Raw genomic sequence first — 13,275 nt, 5'->3', positions numbered from 1 at the left:
CTTGTCACACCTTTGTTGCCCTTCTCTAGGAACAGGCAGAATCCCACTGAAGATCACCTGAGCCTCAATTTCCTTAAGCGTCTTCCCCAGCCTGGCATAGTCTCCCTTGATACGTTTCAGCGAGAATCTACCGGTATCATTTGTTCCCACATGAAGGACAATTAGTGGATTCTTTCTCGCTCCCTTTAGGATACTTTTCAACCTCAGGTCCACATCCCGTATCTTAGCACCTGGAAGACAGCACACCCTTCTATTCTCTGGATCAGCTCTGGTTACAGGCCTGTCTATTCTTCTCAGTAAGGAGTCCCCGATCACTTGGACCTGCCTTTTCCTGGTGATGGTGCGATTCTCCAATCTATCCCCTGTTCCCTCTGGCTGCAAGTTCTTTCCATTCCTATTCTCCCTTGTAATCCTCTTCAACCCATCCTGTATCCTCCTGGGGTTCATATTTGGTGTAGTCTTCATTGACTCTTCCCCTTTTCCTATAGGACTAGCCACTCTTCTCTTCTTCCTTGCCCTTCCACCTTCTGTGACTACCTGCTGAGCCCCTTCTTCATTTTCCAACTCTGCAAACCTGTTCTTGAGCTCTATTTCTCCTTCACTAGCCCGTCTTTTCCTCTGTCTGGTTCTCTTAGTCACATGCATCCACTGTCCATTTTCTTCACTCAGCAGTCTCCCCTCAGAATTCTTCAGTCCTGTTTCCATCTGCAAGTCTGAGCTTTTCCCTTCAGCTGCCTCATGTCTTTGCTCCATCATCCGCTCAAACCCCCTTCTAAACTCAACCAGACTTTCCACCTGCATCTCCAATCCTAGGATCTTCTCTTCCATCAGCTCTATCAGGTGGCACTTCATGCAGACAAAACTCTTTCCAGGTACCCCCTCCAGGATCATGTACATACTGCAGCTTCCACATCCAGTCATCTTCATTGTGTCTTCCACTACATGGGTCACTCCCACTGCTGCCTCTGTATCTGTCATAGCCTTCCCACCTAAATCCTGTTAATCTGGGAAACACATATCACACCAAAACACCACCACCCACAGCAAAACCAAACCCCAAACAAGCACCACAATACCTTCTCCTCTAACAGAACTCCCACTCAAACTCCCCTGTTTACAGCTCTGTTTGCTGGCTCCCATGCTGCTGCAGCTGTCTGTGCCGCTGCCTGACTGGCCAGCTACCTTTATAGGACCCCTAGTCAAAGAAGCCCCGCCCCCTAATCAGGGCTCAGCTTCTCTCCCAGCACAAAGCCCCTACAAGCCTCTACACATACAAATAATACAAATACAAAGCCAAATACAAATACCTTCTCCTCCTGAACAATCTACTCTTTTCATTATCTTTTGTGAAGGTGAAGCATGAAGTAGAACCGGTCTATCTAGGTGTGACCTTAGACCGCACACTGAGTTCCCATGTCCACCTGAAGAAGACAGCAGCTAAAGTTAAGACACGTAACAATCTTCTTAGCAAACTGGCAGGTTTGTCATGGGGTGCTCGTGCTCCAACTTTGTGGACGTCAGCTCTTGCCACCTCGTATTCGGTGGCGGAGTACTGCGCACCAGTTTGGAGTCAATCATCACAAACCAAACTGGTGGATACACAGTTACATGCCACCATGCATATCATCTCCGGCACCCTGTGTCCGACTCCTCTCGCATGGCTTCCAGTTCTGAGCAATATTGCTCCTCCTCATATCAGACGAGAGGCTGTGTTGGATCATATTAAAGAAGTTCTGTATTAAAATCAAAAATGAGTTTGATTCCCCATAGTTTAAATTCCAGGGTATTACTAATTAAGAGGTCTCTTGGTTTTTGGTACTGTTTCTCTCCCTGTGTGTGTGAAACTTGCAAGCTGCTAATTATGTTAGTACATTCTAAGACAGAGTCTGTTCTCAAAGCAATTCACACAGAGAGAGACTCAAAGCAATACTCTGTAACAACAGAAACAGCACCCAGAGACTCCCCGCCCTTTTGTTGTATTCATCTCGCTTTGTTAACAATTGTGATTAAAATAGAGATAGAGGATGTATGTGGATGGATGCTTGGTGTGGATAATAACTGAATGATCAGGGAGGTGCCAGCCTAAGAATGCAGTGTCCATCGGCTGAAGAAGGCGTCAAGTGGAAATAACCAGAGGACCCCCGGAGGGCAGACTGGAATCCACCCAACAGCCTCAAGAATGGGAGAACCAAAGAACAAGATAACATCTGGCAGCACGGAGCCGTCAGGAATGTGCCATCTGCTGATTGATTCAGCAACAGCATGATGAAGCAATTCCCATAGACTAGCATAGGAAGAAATTCCTATAAAAATGGACTCTAGAAAGTGAGAACTTTGGGGTCTGATTCTGCAAACCAACTTCCAGGAGCATCAGATGAGCATCTGACAAGGCCCTGCTCCCTCCTTATGTCCAGGCCACCTGGCCAGTGGCTTGGCATGAGCAACTCTAAGGCTGGTAACTATGATAACAACCTTGCAGAACCTGTGTTTGTGTGTATGAATGAATGTGTGAATAAATATGAAATTGAATGGAATGTTACAGCTATAACTAACTGCTTACTATGATTCTTTCTGTATTCACAATAAACTGTGGCATTTTGCCTCTTCCCCTTTAATAAGATCCTGCTGGTTTTTATTTTATTGGTATAACAGTTGCCACTGGCAAGTTACAGAAGAAAGTGCACGCCAACTCAAGCCTGCTGCTGCACAATGACCTTTATAAACCACCAGCTGCACGTTTGCCATCACGTTGCCCATTATGGTCTCATCCGCCATGCCAGGATGTTTGGGCAGAAACACTCTGGCAAAAGGAATGGATATCTGTTATAATCCCCAACCAGTCCCTCGTCGCTGACCCCACAATTTGCCTGCCTGGTTTTGACCTGCCCCATTGTCAGTGATCCCAACAGGTTCTGGACTGGGCAAGGTCTCTGTGCAGCCAACAAGTATAGCTGGGGCCTTTGTGACAGCCCTTTGTGCAGGTGTGGCGCAACACAGATGATGGCGCACGTTGTCAATGAGTGCCTGCTGACTAGGTTCAGCAGTGGCCCAGAAGAACGGCATCACGCCACTGAAGATGCCATCGCTTGGCTAGACAACTATGCACACGCTAAATAAAATTATCTTTTGTGTACAGACCCAAGCCACATGATCCACAACAGCCAACATGAGTTTACTCAATCTAGCTATAAATATCAGATTATGTTTAAGTGTCATCCTGAAGTTTTGCTATCATCTTACTGAAAATTATTTTTATTCTTAAGATGACTCTGGAGATACATCACTCAATATATTTCTCATTATCAAGTGCATGCAATGGAAAGAACCTCCCTGGGCAATGTTTAAGAGGATACATTCCAGAATCCTTCAGCTGCCCTATACCTGCATTATGAGAAAGTAACTCTTCCTGGACAAAACCTGAGTTACAGGGCTTTTTGTGGAGAACTCTGTAGTGGTAGGGAGGGAGGACTGAATTCAACCCTTCAGAGTGTGGGCCAGCTGTGGGACTGCTTAAACCAAGGTACATCCATTGGCAACTAACTATGCTAGCATAATGGATGATGCTACCTCCGCAGGAATTTTAGACTGCTGAATCTGTGAAATCATGGATCTAGTAGCTCTTCTTTTGATCATCTCCCAATGTCTCCTTCTTCAACCTTCCTATTCAAGGCAGCTTAGAGCACTCTCTGGGACAGACAGGGAGAGAGTTCCCTGCACAGCCTCGGTGCCTGCACCCCTAATCTGTAGAGGGTATAGCAGGGCTGTAAAGTGGATCCTTCATACTTGGGCGAATATCATGGAAGATTGAAGATGAAAGCAATAAGTAGAATTAATTTTTGTAAGGAAAGGAAACCAGAAAAGAAACCAGCTGCTTTGGACTGACCCTATTAAGGTTAATTGGGTAATTACCTTATTGCTGAAGATGAAGATATTGTACTATGAAGAAAAAAGAAAATCTCCACTATATGCAGTTATAAAGGATAGTTTCCAACAGATACCAGATTATCCTTCCAACTGTCACTGTGATTTCAGCCAGTTAGTTCTGGAAAATCTGAGATAATAACTACACATGATACAATTTAAAATCTTCTCCTGGGTGAAACTGAGAGTCTTATATTTATGGGACTGTTGATTATCCCAGATTTTGGGGAAAAACACACAACAACTTTAGATAAGTAACTAGTTACAATCATACTGCATTCCTGGGTAAACACAATCTTTTGACAGAACTCCAGACTTCAAGAGCACATATTTTGATACTCTGGATATCCATGTGTGACTCATTTTCTTTCTGAGGGCCAACTGGGTGGACTGGAGAAAAGCGCTATGAGCTACAGAACTGGAGCTCTGAGTTCAAGACTAGGTACCTCCTCACAAAAGCTATGACTGGGAGAACCAAAGCAGTGTTGCTCCCATATTAGAGTGGGTGAAGTAATGTCTTTTATCGGACCAACGCGAAAGAGACAAGCTTTCGAGCTACATAGAGCTCTACAACACTAGCTCCCATATGTCAGTGATAAGAAGCCTTACATTCTTCAACAAAGAGAAGACGACAGTCATCTCAGACAAACAACAATCATGGGGTCTAAAAGTATGTTTTTCTGCCTGGGCTATAGGAGAGAAAAATAAATGACGGTAGAATCACCTAGGATTACCTCTTTCTCAGAGCCCAGATTTCAGCTGTGATTCAGCAAGCTACTTAAGCTTGTGCCTAATTTAACTGCAATGGGACTACTTATGTGTTTTGTGTGAGAGGATTCCACAGGGTGCAGTACAAAATGATATATGTATGGGTTTCAGGGGAAACAGAGCACCAGGATCAGGCGGCCAGAAAAACAAGGAACCAAAAGAAAAAGGAACTCTCCTTTGCCCTTATTGTGTCCAGTCTCCAAAATCATGTATTAGTTCAGATGAGAGCTTACACCCACATTATTTACTAAACAGGTGGTATTTATTAGCATCTTACAATGCAATATTGGGTAGAAAACAGAGAAGCATTCATTCCTCTTTGGAATAGGATATTTTCTATCTTTTTTGTTGCTGTTTTTGTTGCTGTAACTAATTTATATATTTATTTTTACAAAGTAAGCCCAGTTAGTGAAAATTATTTTATGCTCCCTTGCCACTATACCAACAAAATGAAATCCAAGTTGCTGCATGATGTGACTTGAAAACCATTTGTGCTGAAATGACTGCCAGGAAATGGATGGAAAATCTTTATCCTGAAGAAACACTCAAATAAAATGCTAGCATAATCTGAAAATGTTCACTGAAAGTGAGAGTTGGGTTTTTAAAAATTCTCAATCTCTTCAGCTGATCCCAGTATAAACAATTTAGTGCATTAGCAGAGAAACTGATTTTTTTCCCCTTAGTTTGAGCAAATCTGAAAAGAATATTATTTTTAAAGGAAAAGAAAGCAAAATAAAACAATTTTGTTTGCATTCCAGGGAGGAAAAAAGTCAGCAGCTCTGCCATCTAATCTAAACCACACGTTTTCGAAAAGGCTACTATGAGTGTTTTACAAACACTAGTCTCTTGACAGTTTTGCTTCATTTTTTTGGAGTTAGGTCATGATTTAAAATCTTGACCATCGCAGCTTGGGCTAGACACTGTGATCACAATTAGATGTGTTCATCTCACTTTGCTTTCTGATACCCAGCAATTCATAGATATTTCCTTTCTTTAAGGCAATCAGCTGGCATTGAAGAGGCATGTTAACAGATTCTGAATACTAACTGGCTTTTTTTTTTTTTTTAAAATAATGTAGCCGCTATCATTTTCATGTGTGGCTCCTAAGAGACACCTGTCCCTCTGTATAGAGAAAGTTTTGCCTACGCTAGAATGTAGTGTCCATTTTGCTGAACCACAGAGAAAAGCTACAGTTCATTTACTTATCCATTTAACTCTAAAATTACATAACTATATCAACCCCTCTTCTCCCTTCAACCCTCGCTGCATCTCTTGTTATCACAAAGCCTATTCAAAAAGTTCCCAAGAGCCAAGACCAACAGCAAGACAATCTAACTTCATATGAAACTGAAAGACTGATTCATTCTTCTCCATCCAAGAAAAAGCCCAGACATGATTCTTTCTAGTGCTGTTATTTCAGACCTGTATCACTTCTTGGTTTGACCACAGCTGGGACTAGTATTCTGACCCCTAACCATGTGTCATGTTATCCTGAACATTTTATTCATTTACTGGAGGAGGTATCAAGAGATTTTTTCTTTAAATGACAGCACGATGCCCAGGGGACTGACCTGCCAGAAGAATTCTTTAGCATTGTAGAAGTAACTGGCTACCACAGAAAAACTGCTTTGAAGTTACTCATTTGCGGCACCCAATGAACTAGAGCTGTGTCAATTCTTTTTACTGGATTACTTTCATGGCAAGCTCTTTTTGTCCCATCTGAAGAGTTCCTTTGTGACCAAAGAATGTGGATGTATCTTGGGACTGATCTGATACCTCAAAAGATGGTTCTTGTAGCTTATCTTGCTGTAAGCTCTCTGCTGAAGGAAATGATGCAGAGCTCTCATGTCACTGGATCAGAATGCTAGCTCCTACAATGTATTTCTATCATCTGACTGTGCATGCTATTGCTTTTATGTATGGTATTTCAACCCATACCCCTACAGTGTAGGAATTTTATTAAATTGACACACTGCTAAAGGGATCTTGGTTACCATATTTTACCGTTCGAGAAAGGAGCATTCCCCTCAAAGACTGAAACTTCAGGCCGCATCTTGGTCCCACTGAAGTCAATGGAAGTTTTTCCATTGACTTACAAGGAAGGGGCTACAAATTGGACCTCATTGCATTAAGAACCAATAATTTGCCCAAAGAGATGTGGTGGGGTGCGGGTATAAAAGTTTTAGTCATGGAATTTTAATGGAAGAAACAATGCATAACAAATGACACAGCACATCACCGAACCACAGATAAAGTTCATCTAGACTAAAATGTGTTAGCTAACACGTACTCAGTAATGTGTATTAAACAACAGTTATTACCTAGACAGTGATGTTTAAAATCATGTGAGATAGTCCTGTTATAAACAAGGATCCCCACTAGGTTACAGCATAATCAGCCACTGTGATTTTAAAGGCACTAAACTACATCTATGCTCGGTGCTAAGCAGTGTTTCCAATTATGTTAGGCCTGTTCAACACTTGGAAGCTTTATCGGTATCACTATTTGATTGAGGGATATGATTTACCAAAATAATTATACCAGTAGAAACCCTAGTGTGGACACCATTATACCAGCATAAAGGTGCTGGTATAGCTTATTCTTCTTTCCGGGAATAAGCTATACTGGTATAAGCACTTCTATACTGGTACAATAGCATCCACTCTAGGGGGACTGTACCACATTAACAATGTAAGTATAGTTAAAGTGGTACAATTTTTATGTGTAGACAAGCTCCTAATCTAGACAGACCCTTTGTCTACAGTAAGGGCTGAATCGTGTTTAAAACCATGTAAATACATATTAGCTAATGGGTTTTTAACATCACCCATTTTAGCACTCTGGACAAACCAAATATTAAATGTCACCTCTTTCTGTTTCACCCAGGAGTGCTGACAATGGGCTAACACAGGCAGGTTTCAATGCATTCTTGCTTTAGCAAATGAGTTCTGTTCCTTGGGCTTCTGATCCTTTGCTTCTATTCCTCTGGCAGAATTCTTGACTACAGAAGAATCCTTGATTAGCTTAGTACATGGCTTTTCCCTTGTTTTATAGACTATTTTAAAAAACCCTACTGGCAGGCTCAGCAACTCCTCACAATTTCAGATCGATGCAGTTTCCATTTATGGTTCAGTGGAAAGAGATACTGGGGCTGTGACTGTTTCTGATTGATCACTGGACATATAAACAGCTACTGCAAGTTCAAAGAGAACCCATCACACCCCCCCCCCCCTTTAATACTTCCAAGAGTCTGATCCAGTGCCCACTGATGTCAGTGGAAAGATTCCTACTGTCTTCAGAGGACTTTGGATCAGTCCCTAAGAGACGTTCTACAGGCAATGAAAAAAAAAAACCAAAAAACCAGCACAGCGACTTGCTAGTCTGCACATGTCTGAAATGCAGACGATACTTCCCTCTGTTTAAAAACATGATGATATGATTTTCTGTTTCTTCCAGTCTTCATTCATGCTGAAGCAGGAAACCAGACTAACATTCTGTCATGCTTTACAACTGTGGTAGGGCTCTTGCAGTTAACTAATTATATTGTTACAGGCTGGGTGAAATCTTGTTATAGGTGGAGTTAAAATCTCTTTAAACTGATGTGTGAATGACTTCCCCATTTAAGAGAGATCAGGTGGGTGAAGAGTGATATATTTTATTGGACCAACTTCTGTCCCGAAGAAGAGCTTTGTTTTAGCTCAGAAGCTTGTCTCTCTCACCAACAGAAGCTGGTCCATTAAAAGATATTACCTCACCCACCTTGTCTCTCTCATATCCTCGGACCCACATGGCTACAACACTGCATCCCCCATTTAAATCAGTTGTACTAAGAGGTGGTTAAGGGGCCACATCTAAAACAAGGCCTAATAGAGTCTGTCCAGAAACTAGTACCAGTGGGTGGAGGGTTTAACTGGGTATTCTAACCAGGTGGAGGCATAGGGAGTTTGAGAGAGGAGACACAGAAAATGTGAACAGGTAAGAACAGACTGAGTGGGAGAGAGAGCCTGAGGGAGAGGCTGAAAAAGCATATCTGACCCTGGGGATAGGTTTTTTGGGTCAGGGATGCAGGCTGAAAAGACTTTGGTGATGTGAGCAAAAGAAGCTATTTCCTGCTATTTGATCCCCTCTGAGTTCACAAATGCAGGATTTTGTCCATTCTTTGCGCATAAACAAAACTGCATGAAAGAAATACCTATCACCAATTTCTACTCCCAACTGGAACATCCACAGGGCCCCGCATTTTGATTAGCCGCACAGGACAAAAAGGGACAACAATAGCAATGGATTACTTTTTATCAACGAGATCCGGATGAATGTATAAAATAAAATATGTAAATATAATGTATATTACTTTCAGTTTCTTTCCTTAGCAATCCTACCTTTCCTGTCCTAATTATAAGTGACACTGTCCTAGTATATATGGCACTCAGGACGGCAAAGGGAAACAAGAGAGCTAACAAGCAGAACACAAAACCAAACTAAAACTGCTGTGAGAAACTACTAATAATACCTAACAGGTAGCACATTTACTCTTCAGTGCATTTATAATCACTCACTAATTATCACAATTGAGAAGTATGGGAGTAAGAAGTATAATCCACATTTACACATATGGAAAAATGGCAAGATTAAGTGTGGGATTTTCAAAAGTACCAATATGATTTAGGAGCAAGACAATAGGACTTGTTCTCTTAAATAACTTCAGCACTTTTGAAAATAATACCATAATCGGATGGCCCAAGGCTATATACAGAGAGAGTCAGTATAACAGCTGGAATTAGAACTTGGGAGCTCCCGGCACACTATCCTATACTTAAACAACCAGTCCATGCCTCAGCCCCACTAATCAGTCATTATGCAATCTTGCCCATATGCTCAGGGTTCAGCTGATTGCCATATTTGGGGTCGGGAAGGAATTTTCCTCCAGGGCAGATTGGAAGGAGCCCTGGGGGTTTTTCGCCTTCCTCTGTAGCATGGGGCACGGGTCACTTGCTGGAGGATTCTCTGCACCTTGAAGTCTTTAAACCATGATTTGAGGACTTCAGTAGCTCAGACATAGGTGAGAGGTTTATTGCAGGAGTGGGTGGGTGAGATTCTGTGTCCTGCGTGTGCAGGAGGTCGGACTCGATGATCATAATGGTCCCTTCTGGCCTTAATATCTATGAATCTATTAATCTAATTCAGAACCAGTCATCAGTAATAGATTACTTTTACAGAGTAACCAAAGCAACTACTCAGTCCTAATTGGAAAGCTATTTTTCTTCACACACATGTGCTCTAAAATGGAGAGGGTTTAAAAGCACAGTTATAACTCTCAGGATCCATTGACTATAATAACATAGGGAACAGAGCATATTAGTGAGGGTAAAATAACATTCTGAAACTTACCACTGAGGTAAGAGCCATCTGAAAACTATAGATTCGTGCAAGGCCAAAGTCAGCTAATTTTATCTGCCCACTGCTTGTCACGAGGATATTTTGTGGTTTCAGATCACGGTGCACCACTCGGTGTGAATGTAGAAAATCCAGCCCTCGCAACAGCTGAAGCATCATGTCCTAAGCACAAACAATAAATAGTAATCAACACATGGTGACAAATAAACAAAGTCTCACATCTTCAAAATGAAGTTAAATAACTATTGACTTGAATATGTGCACAAGAGACAAAAGTGCCTATTAGACAGGATGTTGCTAGAGCCAGCTGATTTGAACAGATATACTTGCCAAGGTAATTATCATTTCTAGTTGAACTATTTGAACAAATTATTTGATGTTGATAAACAGAAGTGCGAAGACCGATCAAAACATGTTAAAGAAATTATAGATAAAAATGCTGTATTGTAGCAAAAGCATGCCCATAAACCCCCAAAACAACTTCAAGAGCAAATTATCTAGGTTAGAGGCTGGCAAAACAGCTGTTCTGCACTCAGTTTCAAGTCACGTAGGACATAACTGAAGGAGAAGGATTCCCATCAAATAAATGTGTTCCTGGTCCTGCCTCACTGAAGTCAATGGGAGCCTTAGCATGGACTTCACTGGGCACAGGATTGGGCTCTATATGAGAATATTAAATCTTAGCTAATTGGCACTGTCAAAATTGTAGTTTTATATTCAATCTACTGTATAAAACTTACAAAATATGTCAGGGTCTATCTTTTGCTCTGTGTTTGTGTAGTGCCTGGCACAAAGGGATCCTGGTCCATGACTAAGGCTTCTATGCACTACGGCAGGGGTAGTCAACTATTTTTTTTGTCAAGGTCCAAATTTCTTGGTCTCAAGGTCTAGTCAAGGACCTTGAGACCAAGGACTCCAGAGAAAATAATAAAAAATAACAACAATAATGATGATAATTAGTAAATAAAAAGATTTCAGGGCCTGTTCAAAAGCGTCTGGTGGTCTGGATTTTGGCTGCGGTCCATCTATTGACTACCCCTGCACTACAGTAACACAAATAATAAGGTTTCACTTTTTTGCTTTCCATATAACACAGTTATAGTGACACAATATTTTATAACATTTTCAGTGTTAAAAAGAAACTTTTCTATTGGTGTTCATTAGGCGTTGTTTTACAACAGTCACAATAATACAAAAGCAAGGAATCAACCAACAAATACTTCTCAAAACACAAACACCAGAAATCCAAGAATTTAAAAATTCAAGAGAAAACATCAACAACATCAAAAATCACATCTGAAAACTGTGTACCTAGCATTGCTATAGGTAATTTCTAAGGTCACTAATAAGTAAAAGGAATAAAAGAAAAATTTCTCTCTCAATTTTTTCAGGTTCTTTATTTTGTGCATTTGACAGCAGTTTGTGTAGTCAGTTTCACTGTCTTGGTGGTCCTATATGCCCTTCCCCAGGCCCTGCACAAGGGTATTTACCACAGACATAAGCAACAAAACTGAAACTGAAGAAGTAGATGGAAGGAACGTACAGAGACAAAGGGGAGGAGAGGTGAGCTGAGCATGCTTTGTGTTGTTGCTCTGGGGTCCACCCAAAAGACCCTTCCAAACATCATCGGGGAGCAACCCCCCCCCCCCCCCCGGACATTTAAAACAAAGGATACAAAACTTCAGCGCATAACTGCTGAAAGGTAGTACTATCAGAAAATTACAATGATGATACCATCCCCAATTACCACATCTCCACCAACAGTCATAAGAAAATAGAATAATCAAGCTAGAAACCCCACAAGGGACAAAACCACACTCTTGACCATTATACTGATGGCTTCAGGAAAAAAAATTGACTGTGAAATTCTTAACAAACTGTTAGGATATAGATATTCAGGCCTATAAAGGTTTGTAAAGGCCTATAGTCTAAGAATTTAGGTGTATTCTTATCACTTGGCTAGTTACAGAGGTATAAAAGAAAGAATCAAAATCACTGTCTGCCAGTGTAAGGGCCTTCTCTTATTGTGACAGTCTGAGGCCCTGTTCTTAGGCTAAGGCCTTTGGCTAAGCAACAGAGGCAGCCATAAGCTGGGAAGTGAACGGTCACATCCTCACATTTCAAACTAGTCACATTGAAAGAAGGTGCTATTGGGCTCTTAGGAATACAATCCTGTCCTGATAGTGCCTATCACCTCCAGAGAAAGGGAAGTGCCTAGAAATGTAAAAGGAAACTTAGCTTGATAGCATCCTGTCTGGCAAGAACTCACTTATCAATAGCTGGGATGTGAAATCCTCACTTCTGTATTGTTTTGTCATTATAGTTCCTACTTTGCTATTGTTTGTCTGTATAATCTCAGTCTGGTTCTGTGATTGTTCCTGTCTGCTGTATAATTAATTTTGCTGGGTGTAAACTAATTAAGGTGGTGGGATATAATTGGTTACATAATCATGTTACAATATGTTAGGATTGGTTAGTTAAATTTCAGGAAAATGATTGGTTAAGGTATAGCTAAGCAGAACTCAAGTTTTACTATATAGTCTGCAGTCAATCAGGAAGTGAGGGGGTGGCGGTGGGTGGGAGTGTGTGTGTGGGTGGGGGAAATGGGAACAGGGAATGGGGGTAAGGAAACTGGAATCATGTTTTGCTAAAGGGGGAAATTGGAACAGGGAATGGGGAGTGGGGAAATTGGAATCATGTTTTGCTAAAGGGGGAAATGGGAACAGGGAATGGGAGTGGGGAAATTGGAATCATGTTTTGCTAAGGGCAGGAATGGGAACAGGGACACAGGTGTAAGGCTCTATGGTGTCAGAACTGGGAAGGAGGATACTAAGGAAGGAAACTGGAATCATGCTTGCTGGAAGTTCACCCCAATAAACGTCGAATTGTTTGCACCTTTGGACTTTGGGTATTGTTGCTCTCTGTTCATGCGAGAAGGACCAGGGAAGTAAGTGGGTGAAGGAATAAGCCCCCTAACACAAACATCATATCCACCACAATCTCTCCACACCAAAAGGACAACTACACAGTCCCTGAAATCCAACTACCAAATAGTGATCAGAACAGCAGACAAAGAGCCACCATCATAGTCCTCAACTGTGATGACTACGTTAACGAGGCCAAGTGACAGCTCTCCGATATCAGCTACTATATAGAACTCAAAGACACCACCACCACATTTTATCTAGGAAT

At 41.5% G+C, this 13,275-nt stretch overlaps 1 protein-coding gene across 3 annotated transcripts in view; it reads right to left on the bottom strand.

Moving 5' to 3' along the window:
- The window catches only part of LOC125631434 (cyclin-dependent kinase 6), a 225,418-nt gene that overhangs the window by 128,487 nt on the left and 83,656 nt on the right, over positions 1–13,275 (bottom strand). For all 3 annotated transcript variants that reach the window (XM_048838145.2, XM_048838144.2, XM_048838146.2), the window contains exon 4: positions 10,078–10,245. In XM_048838145.2, the coding sequence (XP_048694102.1) occupies positions 10,078–10,245 (168 nt within the window). The remainder of the gene's footprint in view (positions 1–10,077; positions 10,246–13,275) is intronic.

The sequence above is a fragment of the Caretta caretta genome, chromosome 2, assembly GCF_965140235.1.
Source record: "Caretta caretta isolate rCarCar2 chromosome 2, rCarCar1.hap1, whole genome shotgun sequence".
NCBI lineage: Eukaryota > Metazoa > Chordata > Testudines > Cheloniidae > Caretta > Caretta caretta.
Note: the sequence above shows the minus strand (reverse complement) of the source record. Positions and strands in the feature narration are given on the sequence as shown.